We start from the raw sequence: 20,089 nt of genomic DNA on the forward strand, positions 1-20,089 counted from the left end.
CTCATCAAACATCAAGGATCTCTTGAAAGGGAAACTACTGAGCTTAGATTTATAAGTTGCGTTTGCCGACCAACCCCAAAGCCATAAGTAACTTTGGCCAGCTACAGAAAGCACCATGCTTTTCACTGAAGTCCATAACAAATCGTACATGGCATCCGAAAGGAAGGAGGCTCCCATTTCAGTTTTTAAAAGTTCTTAATCAGCCAGGGCCTAGTCAACATTTTCTCTGTGCAGCACATGCTCAGACCATCTAAAGCAGGCTCAGCAGGTCCGCCACAAATAGCTGCCCGAACTCCCAATGCTGCCACCTCAAAATTATGTTTCAGGAACAACTCCAATCTGCAGTCTTATGAGTCTCTCCAGCGGATGAACCCCCATCCATGGGAATCGTATTCTTTTTCGCCACAGCCGAAACCATCGCATTGACAATAGGCAGTTGTAAGGGTTCCTTGTTCTGATCAGGGATGGGATACAGAGGTGACAGAGTGAGCAATGCAGAAGGGAGCATCTGGAGCCTTCAAATGTGCCCTGATATCCTGATGCAATGGACCGAATGCTCTTGAGCAACAGATCTACAGCCCACAGAGCCTCCTTAAGCTGGTCCTCAAAACACAAAACTACTGACACCTGGTCAATCCCTGAAGCTCATGGTGAAAAATACGCACAATAGAGGAATCTTCCTTTGGTGGGAGATCTTCCAAGCACAATTCAGGGAATCCCTGTTCTTTGGGAGGAAAAGAAAGGGCCCAGTCCTCCTTCGGCAGGACCTCCTCTTCCCAAACCACCGGGGTTGCTTTGCTGATAGAGGGTGCACCTGAGAAGAGGAAGAAGGAGTGGGAGCCAGTAGACCCAACTGGAGCCCTCCTGCCCTATGCAAGCAAAAGGCTCTGTACAACTGCAAAATAAACTCAAAAGGAAAACCTACCACCTGCAAGGGATCTAGATGTTCCATGGGCACCCCCAAAGTGACGTGAAACCCACTGAGCAGGACCATGGGCTCCAAACGCAGAGGGAGAGAAGGCCCAAAAGAGGCTGAATCTGAAGAAGGAATAGTATGGTTCCTGCCAAAACTGGGGCTGGCCCAAAAGAAAAATCTGTCAAGGTTGTGGTCAGCCCAGCATTCAGAGTTACTGCTGAGACCCTAAGCTCTGAATCTGCCTCCAATGTGATTTCTGCCCGAAAGCAGTACTTACAGGAGCTGGCCACATTCACCCCCTCCCTCCCAGCAAGAACATGCCAAACATTTCTTCAGGCATTTACTGTTCAAGCTGCTGCTAAAACAAAAGATAAAACCTTACCGAACGGGGGAAGGAAGCAAAAAATTAACAATGGCTTAAGCAACGGTGGAAATGCTGTAAAGGCTCTTGCTTTTATTTTTTTTTAATACTTTTCTCAACAGGGCAAACCCCACTGGCTCTCAAAGTGGCCATCTGACAGGCAGAGCAAAAAATCACAGAGGAACATCGGGGAGGTGGGGACTGAGGGAGGGACTCTTCACCTAGTGTGGCACCTCCCATGGCTAAAGGGGACTGAAAATCCCTGCCTTTATCCAACATAAAAAAGTTGTGAACGCTGAGAGGTTTCTTTTATTTTTATCTTTTATTGTCTAAATCCGATCCAAATGCCTACAAATATTCAGAACCTCAGGCTGGAGGAAGGGACTGAAGGTCACCTCTACCCTCAGAAAGGACCAAGATGCACTCCAGGGAAGGCAAAGACTTACCACCTCCACTTGGCAGAGATTGAGAATAGGGGATGGTATAGCCTATTAGCATCTAACTAAAAAGTCAAGAATTCCGAGTCTCCACCTGCTAGTAGAGATGCACAATCCATTCATCTATGCCAGTCTGGAGGGACGCCAGAGAATATGCAGAATTTCTCTTATTCCATTACAGCTTTTATCAATGCAGTACAATCAAAGGCATTAAAAAATAAGCCTAGGACAGGTCATAAGTTTTATATGGAAAAGGTATTGAAGTACCAAAGCAGTAACTTACAATGAAGAAGTACAAATAATTCAAACACAAACAATAGGCACTTTAGTACTGATGTTAACCTAGGCATTAGAAGCTCTATGCATGTTTTGGAGGTCTGTCAACCAGCATTTAGACATCCAAATCTTGATTTTATAAAGCCAGGATATGAATGTCTAAAACTGTTGTACATCTATATAGCAAGGGGGCACAATCTGTTGCGTTTTGAGCAGGACTAGGGAGGGGCCAAAAGATAGACATCCAACTCCAACTGTAGAAGAGAAAAGGACGTCCATGACCAAAAAAGATGGACACCCTTATTTGAACCTGGGACTTGGCATGTCCAAGTTACTAAAAGATGTTCTGATTGAGCAGTTCTGTATTAGATGAGGTAAATTAAGTTACAATAGGTATTTTTTCTGTCCCTGAAGGGCTCACAATGAAAAAAAAACAAAATTACAAACAGCTACAGTGGAACTTGAACTGGCAATTTCTGATTCTCTGTCCTGGTTTTCAGCTGGCTTCTCTAACCTTTAAGCTCTTCTTCCACAAGGACATATCTGAGGCCATTTTATAATATGCTACTCAGACACCCAGGACCCTTGTTTTGCCGTGTTCATAGTTTGGACATTTCAATTTGTAACATGGATGTTCATGCTAGACATAGTCAGTATTTGGACATCCATTTCTCATGTATTTTAGAAAAGGCTGTATGTCAGCAGATCCAGTTCATAAATACATGAGAAATGGATGTCCAAATTCTGAATTAGAACAAAAAAACAATATTAAGGAGTGGAAGAAACCTAACACAAACACTAAATTTAAACTTCAATACCAAAATACTATAAATAACCACACACTTATAGCAGAGAAGGAAAAAGCCTCAGCTCATGAAATATAGCAACACCCTTGTGCCTAACCTACATGCTTTTGCAACCCCCCCAAAAAAAAATTTGGTTTGTTTTTTAATACATAATACAGACCCCCTATGGTGGCCAGTGTTTCATGGTCTATGACCACTTCCAACAGAGTATTTGGGACTATATAGATATACAAGCTCTTCCTTTTTTCTTCTTTTGAGGGTTTGCAAAAGCATATGGGTTAAGCACAAGGGGGGTTACAATATTTTATAAGGAGCACTGAAGGTTTTTATGTCCGTGATGTGAGTGTGGTAGAGCCATTGTTGCTGGCACTCCATGATCTGAGGCTTTTTCCCTCTCTGCTATTAGAGAGTGTTCATATTCTGAGTTGGACATCCTATCTAAAATGTTGCTCTTAATCAATAACTCAACAAGTATGGTTTCTACTGGAGAATGACACAGTGACAAAATTCATCACCATTCCCATCCCCATGGATAACCGTGGGAAACCATCTTCATGTCATTCTTTAAGGAGAGAGGGAAGAATAAGAGTATGAATGGGCACAACCACTGACCCTCAAGCTTTGCTTTGAAAAATGCTGGTGTAGAAGAACTGAGGTTGAAATAGACACTAAAAAAATGACATGGGATTATTTCCCGCAGTTATCCGCAGGGACGGAACGATGATGAATTTTGTCACCATGTCATTCTCTAGCTTGTACTGCAAAAGTCAAACACTGAATTAGCCAAATTGTATTAAAAATATACATTTTTAATAGTCATTAAAAATTAGGATAGGTCATAAGTATCCTCTCCAATTGTGCTTTCCTAACATAATTATCCAGGAACTTGCCTTTATTTGAATGCTTTTTGAATAAAGGAAATAGCTGGAAATTTATGTCAGAATAGTAAACCTTAAAATCAAATATCACCATATATTCTTGGGACTTGTAATATGACATACCTGTTTGTTATCAGGAGTCTCCAACACAACTAGTTTAAGGTTTGCATACTCATGTCTGGAAGATAGATAAGGAGAGACAAAATATGACATTTCTGAAATGTGCCTAAAATACACAGGTCTGAAATAAGTAAGTTCATGTTCCAAAATGTAAAGGTTCCAAGATTCCATATTCTTCATTATTATATATTTACTGTGTGACTGAAGAAAGTGAATCATCTTCTGCGGTTAGAAGAAAATCTTCAATGCGAATTGACGAGCAGTCCCAAACCAGTACAAGTGTATAAACATCCCACACACTCAAGACGTCCTAAAAAATGTACAGGCACTTTGTTTAGACATTTTGGGTATCATAAGAACTTGTTTTCAGAGCATGCTAAAATGTACAGGGAAATCATTTTTAAATTGCTCACTCTTCAAATATTTCTATGAATAAAAAATAAAATAGAGTCTAGCTAATATAGTAACATAGTAACATAGTAGATGACGGCAGATAAAGACCCGAATGGTCCATCCAGTCTGCCCAACCTGATTCAATTTAATTTTTTTTTTTTTTCTTCTTAGCTATTTCTGGGCGAGAATCCAAAGCTTTTCCCGGTACTGTGCTTGGGTTCCAACTGCCGAAATCTCTGTTAAGACTTACTCCAGCCCATCTACACCCTCCCAGCCATTGAAGCCCTCCCCTGCCCATCCTCCTCCAAACGGCCATGCACAGACACAGACCGTACAAGTCTGCCCAGTAACTGGCCTAGTTCAATCTTTAATATTATTTTCTGATTCTAAATCTTCTGTGTTCATCCCACGCTTCTTTGAACTCAGTCACAGTTTTACTCTCCACCACCTCTCTCGGGAGCGCATTCCAGGCATCCACCACCCTCTCCGTAAAGTAGAATTTCCTAACATTGCCCCTGAATCTACCACCCCTCAACCTCAAATTATGTCCTCTGGTTTTACCATTTTCCTTTCTCTGGAAAAGATTTTGTTCTACGTTAATACCCTTTAAGTATTTGAACGTCTGAATCATATCTCCCCTGTCTCTCCTTTCCTCTAGGGTATACATATTCAGGGCTTCCAGTCTCTCCTCATACGTCTTCTGGCGCAAGCCTCCTATCATTTTTGTCGCCCTCCTCTGGACCGCCTCAAGTCTTCTTACGTCTTTCGCCAGATACGGTCTCCAAAACTGAACACAATACTCCAAGTGGGGCCTCACCAATGACCTGTACAGGGGCATCAACACCTTCTTCCTTCTACTGACTACGCCTCTCTTTATACAGCCCAGAATCCTTCTGGCAGCAGCCACTGCCTTGTCACACTGTTTTTTCGCCTTTAGATCTTCGGACACTATCACCCCAAGGTCCCTCTCCCCGTCCGTGCATATCAGCTTCTCTCCTCCCAGCATATACGGTTCCTTCCTATTATTAATCCCCAAATGCATTACTCTGCATTTCTTTGCATTGAATTTTAGTTGCCAGGCATTAGACCATTCCTCTAACTTTTGCAGATCCTTTTTCATATTTTCCACTCCCTCTACGGTGTCTACTCTGTTACAAATTTTGGTATCATCTGCAAAAAGGCACACTTTTCCTTCTAACCCTTCAGCAATGTCACTTACATACATATTGAACAGGATTGGCCCCAGCACCGAACCCTGAGGGACTCCACTAGTCACCTTTCCTTCCTTCGAGCGACTTCCATTAACCACCACCCTCTGGCGTCTGTCCGACAGCCAGTTTCTGACCCAGTTCACCACTTTGGGTCCTAACTTCAGCCCTTCAAGTTTGTTCAACAGCCTCCTATGAGGAACTGTATCAAAGGCTTTGCTGAAATCCAAGTAAATTACATCTAGCATATGTCCTCGATCCAGCTCTCTGGTCACCCAATCAAAAAATTCAATCAGGTTCGTTTGGCACGATTTACCTTTTGTAAAGCCATGTTGCCTCGGATCCTGTAACCCATTAGATTCAAGAAAATATACTATCCTTTCTTTCAGCAACACTTCCATTATTTTTCCAACAACTGAAGTGAGGCTCACCGGCCTGTAGTTTCCTGCTTCATCCTTGTGACCACTTTTATGAATAGGGACCACATCCGCTCTCCTCCAATCCCCAGGAATCACTCCCGTCTCCAGAGATTTGTTGAACAAGTCTTTAATAGGACTCGCAGGAACCTCTCTGAGTTCCCTTAGTATCCTGGGATGGATCCCGTCTGGTCCCATCGCTTTGTCCACCTTCAGTTTTTCAAGTTGCTCATAAACACCCTCCTCCGTGAACGGCGCAGAATCTACTCCATTTTCTCGTGTAACTTTGCCGGACAATCTCGGTCCTTCTCCAGGATTTTCTTCTGTGAACACAGAACAGAAGTATTTGTTTAGCACATTTGCTTTCTCCTCATCACTCTCCACATATTTGTTCCCAGCATCTTTTAGCCTAGCAATTCCATTTTTTATCTTCCTCCTTTCACTAATATATCTGAAAAAATTTTTATCTCCCTTTTTTACATTTTTAGCCATTTGTTCTTCCGCCTGTGCCTTCGCCAAACGTATTTCTCTCTTGGCTTCTTTCAATTTCACCCTGTAGTCCTTTCTGCTCTCCTCTTCTTGGGTATTTTTATATTTCATGAACGCCAACTCTTTCGCCTTTATTTTCTCAGCCACTAGGTTGGAGAACCATATCGGCTTCCTTTTTCTCTTGTTTTTATTGATTTTCTTCACATAAAGGTCCGTAGCCATTTTTATCGCTCCTTTCAGCTTAGACCACTGTCTTTCCACTTCTCTTATGTCCTCCCATCCTAACAGCTCTTTCTTCAGGTACTTTCCCATTGCATTAAAGTCCGTACGTTTGAAATCTAGGACTTTAAGTATCGTGCGGCCGCTCTCCACTTTAGCCGTTATATCAAACCAAACCGTTTGATGATCGCTACTACCCAGGTGAGCACCCACTCGAACATTAGAGATACTCTCTCCATTTGTGAGGACCAGATCCAATATCGCTTTTTCCCTTGTGGGTTCCGTCACCATTTGTCTGAGCAGAGCCTCTTGAAAGGCATCCACAATCTCACTACTTCTTTCCGATTCCGCAGACGGAACATTCCAGTCCGCATCCGGCAGGTTGAAATCTCCCAACAGCAGAACCTCCTCTTTCCTTCCAAACTTTTGGATATCCACAATCAGATCCTTATCAATTTGCTGCGATTGAGTCGGAGGTCTGTAGACTACACCCACGTAGATAGAAGTTCCATCTTCTCTTTTCAGAGCAATCCATATCGCTTCTTCCTCTCCCCAGGTCCCTTGCATTTCGGTCGCTTGGATATTGATCTTTACATAGAGAGCTACTCCTCCACCTTTATGACCATCTCTGTCCTTCCTAAAAAGATTATATCCCGGTATGTTTGCATCCCATCCATGTGATTCACTGAACCATGTCTCTGTGATAGCAACAATATCTAGATCTGCCTCTAATATCAGGGCTTGCAGATCATGAACTTTGTTGCTTAGACTGCGAGCATTTGTGGTCATCGCTTTCCAGCTATTTTTCAGCGATAATCTCCTTTTTCGTATGGATTTTTGTGTCGTTTCACTTTCCGTTGCAATACTAAGAAATGAGTTGCTGATATTGCTTATGTTGCAGCCTTTACTACTATCGCATCTTTTCTTTTGCCGGGGGTGGTCTCTATAATTGTCCTTCGTACATACACCACCCCCACCTTCTAGTTTAAATGCCTAGAAAAATATTGTCTAAATTTCTCTGCAAGGTTTCTTTTTCCTGCTGTAGTAATATGTAGCCCATCAGTGCAATATAGCTTCTTGTCCTTCCATGTATTTCCCCATCCTCCTATGTACCTGAAGCCTTCTTGATGACACCAGGCTCTGAGCCATCTATTAAAGTCCTCTGTGTTTTTCATTCTTTGCTCTCCTTTTCCATATGCAGGCAGTATTTCAGAAAAAGCTAAAGTCTTTACAAAAGGTTTCACGCCCTCACCAAGCTCCCGAAAAGCTTTCTGTGCTGCAAGTGTGGAGTTGTTGGCCAGGTCATTTGTTCCCAGATGGATAACAACATCAGTGTTAAAATCCTTAGTTTCTTCCTTAATTATAGTCAGTATTTGCCTGGAACTCCTGGTAGCTGAGGATCCTGGAAGACATTTCACTATTTTGGTCTCCTCGCCCTGTGTTCCAAGGTTAATGCCTCTGATGATGGAATCCCCCAACAGTAATAGTTTTCTGTTTTTGGCTTTTTTATTTGTACTTAGGGTGCTCTTGTTCTCTTGAGTTTCTTTCATTGGTTCCAGTCCCACCTCCCTTCTGTTTTCCTGAGTATCGCAGTGCACTAGTGGAGCGAAGGAATTCTGTAGAGGTAATATTAGTGAAGGTGGATGTTTCAGAATTGTATTCTGCAAGTCGAATGTAATTTTCCTTCAGATGTGTAGATTGTGATAAGGCGGCAATTTTAGCTTTATGTCCCCAATGACAGGCTAACAGTTTCAATGTCATCTCCATTGAGGTTGTGCAACCATAGAGTCACTACACGATACACTTCCCCCTCCCCATTTGCAGTTTTGACACTTGCGGTTTCACATATTTGCAATTTTTTTTTTTGGGGGGGAGGGAAACCCACCACAGTTTCAGACGTTCCGCCTCCCTCCAGCCTTCCTCCCGGCATCCCGGCCTTACCTGGTGGTCTAGCAGGCTTTCGGGGCAGGAGCAATCTTCCTACGCTCATGCCCCATCTCGAGAGACTACGGGAACTCATGGCAGTCATTGCCTATTGGCGATCTGCACGGGGCAGGAACGTAGGAAGATCGCTCTTGCCCCGAAAGCCTACTAGACCACCAGGTAAGGCCAGGATACTGGGGGGAAGGCGGGGGTGGGTCAGAGCCAGACCAGAAGTTATTTGCGGTTTTTCTCCATTCGCAGTCCGGCTCTGCCCCTATCCCCTGCGAATACCGAGGGAGAAGTGTAGAAGAAAAGTACAGATTTCTTTATTGAGATTGTTAACTATGAAAGAAGGGATAAGGATGGATGGATGGATGAATGAATGAATGAATGAATGGGATATCAGAATAGGAACTGTCTAATGCAGTGGTCTCAAACTTAAACCCTTTGCAGGGCCACATTTTGGATTTGTAAGTACTTGGAGGGCCGCAGAAAAAATAGTTAATGTCTTATTAAAGAAATGACAATTTTGCATGAGGTAAAAACTCTTTATAGTTTATAAATCTTTCCTTTTGGCCAAGTCTTAATAATAATATTGTCATTTATAGCTAAAGAGACATATGATCAAGAAACTGTTTTATTTTACTTTTGTGATTATGATAAACAAACCGAGGGCCTCAAAATAGTACCTGGCGGGCCGCATGTGGCTTCCGGGCCGCGAGTTTGAGACCACTGGTCTAATGTATATTTATGATGTCTAATAGTACTATTTTGATTAGGGAAAGAAAGTTATTCTATGCTATTGTTTTAGGAGCCCTTTTACAAAGCAGCGCTAAAAAGTCCCATACACTAAAGGTCATTTTTAGTACTGCAGTAAAATGACTGATATTTTTATTTTTGGCATTAGTATGTGGGCCCTAAATGCCACCTGTTTTGTAGATGGTAAAGACTTGTGCACTAATCCCATGCTAACATGCTGATTAGCATAAATTCACCCAATCTCTGCCCCCCCCAGACACAACCCTCGGAAAAATAAATGTATAATATTTTTAGCATGTGCATATTTGAATCTTACAGTGGGATACCTGTGTGCTCTGTGGTAAGCCATTTTAAGCTGCAGTAAGCACACATTAGTAAAAGATCATCTAAGTTTTCTTAAAGACTGTTCCAGCTCCTGTGTGGAATTCTTATATTGATGAATTAAATATTAATTTTTTTTTCAATATATTTGATTTATTGTTATAATAAGCCTACTCTATGAAGTTCTGGGTATAGAATTTGCCCACAGAAATACTTGAGTAAGCAAATATTACATTATAACAATAGTATTATTTACAGATGTTCCTGACCCAGACCCTATATTACCTAAGTTATATGAATCAAACATCTTGTGTCCTAGCTAAGAATGAAGAGTTTCTAAAAGGAATGATGCCCGAAAGGTACATTCACGATGGTTGTATGTTTTATATAACCCTGAAGCACACCAAATAGAAAATAAAATCAAAAGAATAAGCTACTTTTTCATCAAATAAGCCTGCAAACCACTAAAATTACCTACACAAACTTTGTGCTGATAAAGCTATTTACTCTGCCAATACAAAAAGTAAAATCAACTAATTAAATGTTAAAATAACCAATTAAAATAAAATATTAATCTTATCTTACATCTTCATCTAAAACAAACAGCAGATTTTCTAGAACTTGGAACTTCCTTGCACCTGCAAAACACAAAAGAACTTAATTTGTAATGAAAAGGCACTTCAACTAGCCGATTCAACTTTTCTTCCTTGAAGGGCGGCTACTTATTTTACTTATTACATATAGTTAACGACAGACAAATATTCCTGTTACATATTAAGTAAATAACTTATTTTAAAATACAAATTGCTCATAATCTTGCATGCTCTTCTGTCTAATATGCATATTTTAGCTCTCTTTCTCTTTCTGTAACATTATAATTAAATCAATTCTTGACTAGGTTAGGTTGAAATAGCTTTTTGACTATTACACCAAAAGGAAGCATGAGCTATTGGCAGCCACTCAAACCACAGCACAGCTTAACTTCATATTGCACTCTCAGTGAGCTGCTGTATAAGAAACTTGTGAGGCAATCTTACAGATCAACCTGTGGTTAAAAACAAATCAGAAAAAAAAAAAAAAAATCACTCGGGCTATTATTATGGCCCATAAGATAAACTGCTAAGAACAAGTCACTAAGGGCTCCTTTTACTAAGCTGTGGTAAGCGCTAGTGTGAATTTACTGCAGCTTAAAAGGTCTTACCATGGGACATGCTTAGTCGTCCTACAGTAAAAGCCCAATGTGCACGTGCAAATCATGCACTAAAAAATTTCTCTCTATTTTTCTCAGAGGGCGTGTGTCTGGGGAGTGAGGGTGAATGTGACAGTGCAAATCAGTTAGCATATTACTGTATACTAACTGATCAGCGATGAGCCCATACGACTATAAAATAGATGTTGGTATGTGCTCATGCAATAATTTTTGGTACTGGAGGTGCGTTAATGGCAACATTAACGTATGACCATTAATTTTGAAAAATGGAAAACAAATCGGTCATTTTCTGACTGGTAAAACAGCCTTAGTGTGCAGGAAAAATCTGCAAGAGGGCACAATAAGGCCACTTTTTACTGCAGCTTAGTAAAAGGACCCCTAAATAATGTGACAAGAAAACACATTTTCGTGTTCCTCAGCCTATTATATTCAATATGACTTGCAAGATCATTTTTAAAAGGGTTAGGAAATAATTAAATGTGTATATGGGAATACACAGAAAGTAGGGATTTCAGAAAAACTTAACACTTACACAGATATGCCTGTACAGATTTCAAGAAAACATATATAGTGTAGGCAGACTTCTAAAATATTAGTATATTGCATTTTTTTCTAAAATATCTAGTATATTGCATTTTATAAGGAGAACAAACATGCTTCAAAACATTTCTCCTTTGGCACATCTCCTCCAAATCATGCATAAGTAAGCAAACTGTTCATTTAGACCAGGGGGTTTTGAGTAGTGAGAGGGCAATTGTGCTTATCCCTCAGATCTTAGAAACAGCTCAAAAAGTCAATAATTTTGAGGTTTATAACTCAGACCCAGATTTTCAAAACATTTAATGCGCTCGCTAACCGGTTCTAGTCAATTTAGCGTGCATGTATTTTAGCGGCGAATTATCAAAACGACTTACCGAGGTCTTTTGCGAGCTTTCTAAGAATCTCCAACACTGCCATGCAAATAGGCTCTTGAATATTGAAACGAGCGCTCCAGTGGATTTTGAACATCGCTGAGCCATTCTCCAAGAGTGGCATCGGCTTTTGACAACAAAAATCAGCAACTGGTCCGGTGGTGCTGGTACAGTGCCAACACTGTTAAAAGTGTATCTCCACTCTCTCCCACCGCATACAACACCCCTCCGGCAGCGGGAGAGATGCTCAATCTCTACTGTCGCCCACTAACACACACTCCCAGCAGCAAGAGAGATGCCCACTCTCTCCCGCTGCATACAACACCCCTCCGCTGCATACAACACCCCTCCCCCAGCAACGGGAGAGATGCTCACTCTCACCCACCACAAACACTATGCCCACGGCAGCGGGAGAAATACCCAATCTCTTTTGCCGCCAACCAACATCCCCCCCAGAAGCAGGAGAGATGTCCACTCTCCCCCGCTGCATATAACAGCCCCCTCCCCCACTGTTGTTGGTTATTTTTTTTGGGGGGGGCGTTTATTCTGTGCATGCGCTCATTGCTATAACCAACGATAGGCACATGCAAATTTAATGAATCTTTGTTACTCTCCGCCAACCTCATTTGTATGAGCGATTTTTGGAGAATGACTCGCATTTTTAAAATCATTACCATAATGGCTGCGACTGCAGCCCGTTGGTTTTTTATGCATATTTTTTTTTTTTTTGAGAATCTGGGCCTCAGTTCCTTAACTGGTTCTTTTTATACATGCAGTTTTACAAAACCTGGCACATACTGTACATATATATACTTCACAAATTAGTGCTTACATGAGTAACAACCTGAGTAAGGCACTCTTTTTTTCTATACTGTTATTTTAAAAAATGCCTATTCCAGTTGTTTGTGCCAGCAAATATATCTATACTATAGATATAGATATATACTGCTCGATATTCTGAGCTATTTAACTGGCCAAGAACGATTCCTGGCCGTTTAAATAGCACTTAGTAGCTACTGGATCCATAATCTTTTACAAAAGGTTTTGAATTCAACGCACCTTTCGTAAAATACCCAGAACATTTTGAACATCCTGACTTGGACATCTTAGCTCTAATTCTATAAACGATGCCTAACTCGTAGGCATCGTCAAGTAGCTGCTAGATGCTGTTTATAAAATCATGCCTAGTGGTGGTTAAGCATTCTTAGGCACCAGTAGGTGTTAAAACCTTAAGTACACTGCCATTCAGGCCAGGGTTTTCTTGGACTAAATGAATGCATCTAAGTGAATCCATGACCAAACTCCGCTCCTAACCATGCCTACTTGCTGGTAGGTACCTACCAGCTAATTCAAATTTTTAAATTGTTTAATGGTGCTTTCAATTATCAGTGCCAATTAAATAAATTAAGTTAGGTGCCTAGATCGGCCTGATGCACTGATCTAGGCACCTTACTGTAGAAATATTTTGTAAAATCAGGGCCCTTATGCAGAGCAGGTTTTTGACCTATTCTAAGTTTGCAGTTTTCTAGCAATCCATGACTTTTTGGAGTTTCTTCCCTCCCTGCCCCCAACAGTTATAATATAAGAGCATACTAATCAACCACTTAAAAAGCAGAATGGCACAGTTTCTACTAGGTTTCTCAAATTTCATGCTTAGTGGTTTCTTTTGCACCGTTTTTTCATACCTTGTATCATACTTGAATCTACTAGGGCTTGAACAGCTATTTGCTTTGTCACAGGATCCACCTTCCATTTAGATAGTACATAATCACCTTTACCCTAAAACATAGATATACCAAATTCACCTTGAATATAAAGCAAACAAGTGTAAGAAACTTTAGAAATGAAAATGTAAAGTAATCTGAAGTCAGCTAGAGCAGATCATCTAAATATGTATATTGCAGAATATAATAGTGGAAAAAATGCAAAAAATATGCAGAACTGATAGAAACTGATAAAGATTTAAAAGATATACATGTGGAGGGCCATAATCAAAAGAAATGTCTAAGTCCAATTTAAATGTAGGGTGCTAGTCGCCTAAAGTCAGCAGAAGCAGAATGTCCATTCTCAAAAAGTATGTCCAAAACAATTTTTTTCAAAAATCCATCTAATTCTTCATCCAGCCGTCTGATCGTCCAGACTGCTAGTACATCTGTTTATACCACATTCTCATCCAAAAAATCATCCAAGTCCCAAAAACACCTAGAACAAGACCTTTTGGACGTGGGAGGGGCCAGCAAAATGATGGACTGGCCACCCAGACATGGCAACACAGCAATGGGGCACCTTACAAGGCACTGCTATGAACTTCAAAAAAGGGTGCCACAAACATCTCACCACAACTCCCACATAAGTAATATTGAGCCCCCCAAACACTCCCCCAAAAGCCGCTATACCCACCTGTCTAAAACCAAATAGCCCTTATGGCACCGGATTAGCGTGCGCTAGCTGAAAATCTACCGCCTGCTCAAAAGGTGGTGGTAGCGGATAGCGTGCATGGCAATTTAGAGCGCGCTATACCGTGCGTTAAGGTCCTAATGCGCCTTCGTAAAAGGAGCCCTTACCCTAGTGATTTTCTATTTTTTTCGTTCCATATTTTTCCAATGGTACAAAAAAAAGTGGAAAATCACTGGACTAAGGGCTCCTTTTATGAAGGTGCGCTAGCATTTTTAGTACACGTACTGGATTAGCGCGCACTATAGTACGCGCTAGCTGAAAAACTACCGCCTGCTCAAAAGGAGGCCGTAGCGGCTAGCGAGCGCTGTTCCGCGCGTTAATGCCCTAACGCGCCTTCGTAAAAGGAGCCCTAAGTGTATAGTTCTCAATGGAAACTGCCCCAACTTTGTTTTCAGCGGCCCCTCATAAGTCTATGCACTTTGAAAATAAGCCTCTAAATTACAGAAATATTTGATAGGCATTTTATCATAGTTTTTATTTTTAAAAATATCACATCTATTAATTTGTATAAAAAGGGTAAAATCAAAAACCTTACAGTAAAAGTTGTTCAGTGTTCTATAGTTTTAGAATGTCTCGCTAAACAGAGAAGTTATCTCTCATTCTAGTTGCAATATGCAATATATTAATATACTTACGCCAATTATAATATGGATGTCACTTTTCAAGTCAAAAGTTGCTAAATTTAAGCAATAATTTGTATGATAATCCTTGGTAGAAATAAAGGATACTTTCTTTTGAAAACTCAACTGGAAAAGCAAAGTATCAGTGTTAAAAAAAACAATAGTGCATGATTATTAACATATACCAAAATTAACATGCAATAACTGCAAAGCCTCTGCGTTAACATTTGGGGTGCACTCAGCAATTTCCCATTTGGCTAACACAGAAGTGTCATTTTTGTGCATCGGTTGCATAGCAGATACCACAATGCAGTTAGATATAACTATGAAGGTGATGTTAATACTTTGCATTACCTGCTGTATTAACAGTTAATGCCTGTTAACTACCTCAGGGAGAAGTTATTAAGGTGTGGTAAAAGGTGAGCTTTTACTGCACCTTGATTTACTATGACAGTCACCAAATTGCAGAATAATGGTCCCGTAGATTGCTCCCAACCATGACTGGAACAGAAGATAATAAACAGACCATATGGAGATAAAAGCAAGATTTAATCAAGCTGCTGCCAAGAACAGTGCCCGACGCATTTCACCTGAAAGGCAGACAGTCACAATGGACCCAGGATCCTTGTTTTAGTGTTGGAGTAAGCTGTTTTTGGACACCAGCTAGTTTTTATAGTTAATGGAAGCTGTTTTTAACTCCAGCTTGTTACCTGTCCCTGAGGCAGCCTTACAGGCGAAACACGTTGGGCACTGTTCCTGGGAGCACCTTGATTAAATCTTGCTTTTATCTCCATATGGTCTGTCTTCTGTTCCACATTGGATTCTATAGTGAACAGATTTCCTTGTTGTTTTCTCATCCCCAGCTATGTCTTCCAGGTTTCCCCTTTAATCCCCCCCAATCAAGACCCCCTGAACAAGCTCCCTACCTCCAAAGAATCTCCCCCACCTTACTCCTATGATCCTCTTAATTCCTTGGTAGTATAGTGGTCCTTTGACAGGAGCGATACCCAGATGTTCCTGCCCTTCCAGCATCATTTCTCAAAAATGGTGCCCCCTAGGGGCATTCTCATGTTAGTACCACTAGGGATCATATTTCCTGACTCCTAGCAGTAGTAGCACAAGATTACATGTTTTGCAACTCATTATTATGTAACCCATGGTGACACATATATTGCTGAATTAGGCCAAGACAATCTGCATTAGTGCCCTTTAAGTTGTGTTAAAGGGCAAATAATATGGGCTATTGCCCAAACACACCTCAATAACTTCTCCCCTCTGTTTTAACTATAAGATCCTTACTTGTTCCACATTAACTGTCAGGATAAACTAGTAAGCCAGTTATTTTAATTAGATAATTTAAAACTAATAAACAGAAGTGTTTAGTTTAATTTTTTTTATTAAAACTTGATATATTGCTTGTTCTTACCTCGTCTACTGTTGTAAAGTCCATTCTCTCAATTGCTGTATGAAATACAAAGATTTTATTGATAGCAATACTATGTACAGTACAATTATCTTTATTTATTCATTCAATCAATTTTCTATACCGTTCTCCCAGGGAAGCTCAGAACAGTTTACATGAATATATTCAGGTACTCAAGCATTTTTCCCCGTCTGTCCTGGCGGGCTCACAATCTATCTAATGTACCTGGGGCAATGGGGGGATTAAATGACTTGCCCAAGGTCACAAGGAGCAGCATGGGTTTGAACCCACAACCTCAGAGTGCTGAGGCTCTGGCTTTAACCACTGCGCCACACTCTCACATTTATTAAGGAAATAACAGCTTAATATTTAAAAGACTTAGGCCCTTTTTTTACTAAGGTACCCTAACCAATTAGCATGCGCTAATCGTTTTAGCATGCACTAAATGCTAACGCGTGCATGTTAGTCTATGGACGCATTAGTGTTTATCACACGCTAATCGGTTAGCGCACCTTACTAAAAGAGGGGTTTAGATCTGAATTAAAAGCATCTCTAGTCTCCTTTCCCATATTACAGAGAAGCCAACATTTGGCCCGCAGGTCAAACGCAGCCTGCCAAATCTTGCAATATGGCCTACTTGAGTTCTTTTTATTTTTTTTTACCTATTCTACTAGTACACATGATTTTTCAGAATAGCAGAAAAGATTCACAGATTCTGATGAATATAAATCATTCTAAAATAAGGAAATAGTTAAGACTTGCCTGCTAATTTTCCTTCAGAACTTGTGGATTATGTCATTCTGCTCTATAAAGGCACTGAGTAGCATTAATGTCTTTATTCAAAATACTAAATCAAGCATTCCATATATTTTGCCAATTATAGTTTTATCTCCCCACCTGTCCTCATTTATTTATTTTTCTCTCTTTTCTATTAAAAAAAGAAAACCAGATATGAAATAAACTAATACTGAAACTGCAAGAGAACAGTAAATTGCTAATAGGGCAGTAAATTAGCTGAATAGGGCAGAAATATGGACTGGTCTGGAGAATCTCGAGGAAAGAAAATTAGCAGGCAAGACTTTTAATTTGTCCTTCCTTATCATCTTCAACAGACCAATCCAGAACCTGTGGGATACAGCAAATCAATCCTTAAGATGAAGGGAGTTTACAACCCCAGATCAAAACACCTTTGATCAAAACATAGCTTCTGCTCTCGCAGAAACATCCAATCTGTAGTGCCTAGCAAACCTAAGCAGCAAAGACCATATCACCATCCTGAAAATGTCTTCCAGTATAACCATGCACAGCTCTGCCCATTAAATAGCCATTACCTCGAATAAACTCTCAAACCTTTAAAAGCTTGTTTGCCTTTGAGAATATAAGCCCAATAAATCAGTTCTTTGAGCTACTGGGAAATACAAGTCTTAGAAACTACCCAGTGTTTCCATATTCCTCCAAACAAAACAAATAACCAATCTGAAAATCTAAATTCATCAGTGACTAATAAATATCCCACCAGAACTTTAGCATTCAATGAATGCAAAGTTTGTTTTTTTTTAATTTATTGCAGATTTATCAATTTACATCAACCAAGTAAATGTACAAAAATAAGGAATAAAACAAACTTATGTATACAACTTATATCACAGATAGTCAATAAAGAAATCCCATCAAGCCCACATTTTGGGGAGAGAAAAATCTTAATGAAATAATAAGGAAATCCAAAAAAGGGTATATACCCTCTACTTTAAGAAAGGTTAGCATTTATGAACGCCTAATTTCAGTGAAATATCACAACTTCCAATTCAAGCATCATAACAGAAGAAAAACTCAATGTTCCAATTGAAGCGGATCGAAAAACGCATAATCCTTTTCTCGAGCTGTTACTAAATATTTACATGGATATTTAAAAAAAAAGTGGCTCCAGATTCCACAACCTTAGACTTAAGAGCCAAAAAGGCCTTTCGTCTGAGCTGTGGTTGATCTTGCCACATCTGGAAATATTTGAATTCTAGCGCCGCAGAACATTACTTGCTTATTCTGAAAATATAATTTCATTATTACATTACATTACTGATTTCTATTCCGCCTCAACCTTGCAGTTCTGGGCGGATTACAAAAGAGACATCTGGACATTTCCAGGATGATTACAAAGAGACTTCTGGACTTTTCCAGAAGAGTTACAAGAAGAAGAACATTTCCAGAGGAGTTACAAGAAGAATGGTGTAGTATAGTTTAGGGAATGGGATACGGCAAGGAGGACTGGGCTATTCCAGTGGATATACAGTTCGGGATGCTGTACAAATAGGATATAGTGCAGTTTCAGTATATATGCAGTTAGGGAAGCAGTTGACAAGCTTGGGCTTTGAGGGGAAGGGTAACTGGTGAAGAAGGGAGGATGAGGGAGTTACTGAGGGGAATCCAGGTTGGAGTTATGACGTCTGTATAAATTTTTTTAATGCCTTATCACTTTCATTGATAAATGAAACTAAAAGAGTTGACCTGGTTTGTACTGTGTCCTGTGAGTCTTCCAAAAATTCTGTCAAATTTACATCAATAGAAGCCAATTGGTCTAGTCCTTGTTTCACTGTAATTTTTTCCCTTTTTGGAATATAATGAAGTGATGAAATAGGCATTGATTCTGAATTAGTAATCCCTAATATCTCTCTGAGATACTTCCGAAAAAGGATCTCAGAAGATATCATATGTGTTTCAGGAAAATTAATTAGATGTAAATTCCGTACCCTTGTGGCGTTTTCCATTATTTCTAATTTAACATGAATTGAGTGAGAATCCTTCATAGCGGACATAGAAACTGCCTGTAGGTTAGTAATTTGTTTCTCTACCTTAGTCGTGCGCGCATCTAGAATTTTTATATTTGAGACAACATTTTCCAGTTTCTCGACTACTTCTTTGGAAAAATCCTGAGAATAGGTTATGACTAATTTCACATTTTCTCCATTCTGATATTAATTTGCCACAAATCATTTAAGGCTGCCGTGAGTTCCCGTAGTCTCTCGAGACTACGATAGGAACTCCCCAAAGCCATTTCCTATTGGCGATCTACACGGGGCAGGAGTGTAGGAAGATCGCTCCTGCCCCGAAAGCCCATTAGACAACCAGGTAAGGCCGGGATGCTGGGGGGAAGGCTAAACTGTGTGGGGGGGTCTTTTTTCCCCCTCCCCAAAAAATCGCAAATATGTGAAATCGCGATTGCCGAAACCGCGAATGGGGAGGGGGAAGTGTATCTACAAATCTATATGAAAAGGAGATACTGATATCTTTGAAAGAAAAAAAGTAATTGCCCTGATCAAAACCTTAGCTTCTGTGGAATGAAGAAAAGAATCTCTGCAAGACAGTGCTTTTAACTTAGAAACTCTGCATGCAGAAGACATGGCAAAAAAAAAAAAAAAAAAAAAGAGGATGACTTATAAGTGAGGTCCTTAAGCATCACCTTTGTTTTAATCTGGTGATCGAATAGAATTGACTCCCATGAGAACTGTCAGCAGCCATTCAGGAAGCGGCACGGGCCCAGGCAGCAACGCGGAAAGCTGACTCCTGCTCGTACCGATACATGCTGGTCCACCAGGCTATAAGGGTGTTTTTATATGGTAGGACGGGGTGGGGGTGTTTTAAAAAGGTACGACAGGGCGGTGGGGTTTTTTAATAAAGGTATGACAGGGCAGGGGAGGTGTTTTAAAAAGGTATGACGGGACGGGGGTGTTATAAAAAGGTACGGGGAGCCGGGGATGTTTTTAAAAGGTGCGGGGGATCTAAAAAGGTACAGGAGATCTAAAAAGGTACGGGGTGGACAGGGTGCAGAGCCTGTCAGGAAGGGGAGGACAGGGTGCAGAGCCTGGCAAGGAGTGTGAGGTTGGGTACAGAGTCTGGCGTGGAGAGGGGACAAGGTGCAGAGCCTGGCAAGGAGTGTGGGGTTGGGTGCAGA

At 40.5% G+C, this 20,089-nt stretch overlaps 1 protein-coding gene across 3 annotated transcripts in view; it reads right to left on the reverse strand.

Annotated features, from left to right (window-relative positions):
* KNTC1 (kinetochore associated 1) overlaps positions 1-20,089 on the reverse strand; it is a 262,047-nt gene that overhangs the window by 210,212 nt on the left and 31,746 nt on the right. For all 3 annotated transcript variants that reach the window (XM_033954527.1, XM_033954525.1, XM_033954526.1), the window contains exons 7-12: positions 16,147-16,181; positions 14,736-14,846; positions 13,329-13,422; positions 10,108-10,160; positions 3,989-4,104; positions 3,798-3,852 (exon numbers count right to left, since the gene is read on the reverse strand). In XM_033954527.1, coding sequence (XP_033810418.1) covers positions 3,798-3,852; positions 3,989-4,104; positions 10,108-10,160; positions 13,329-13,422; positions 14,736-14,846; positions 16,147-16,181 — 464 coding nt within the window. The remainder of the gene's footprint in view (positions 1-3,797; positions 3,853-3,988; positions 4,105-10,107; positions 10,161-13,328; positions 13,423-14,735; positions 14,847-16,146; positions 16,182-20,089) is intronic.

This window comes from Geotrypetes seraphini, chromosome 8 (assembly GCF_902459505.1).
Source record: "Geotrypetes seraphini chromosome 8, aGeoSer1.1, whole genome shotgun sequence".
Lineage (NCBI taxonomy): Eukaryota > Metazoa > Chordata > Amphibia > Gymnophiona > Dermophiidae > Geotrypetes > Geotrypetes seraphini.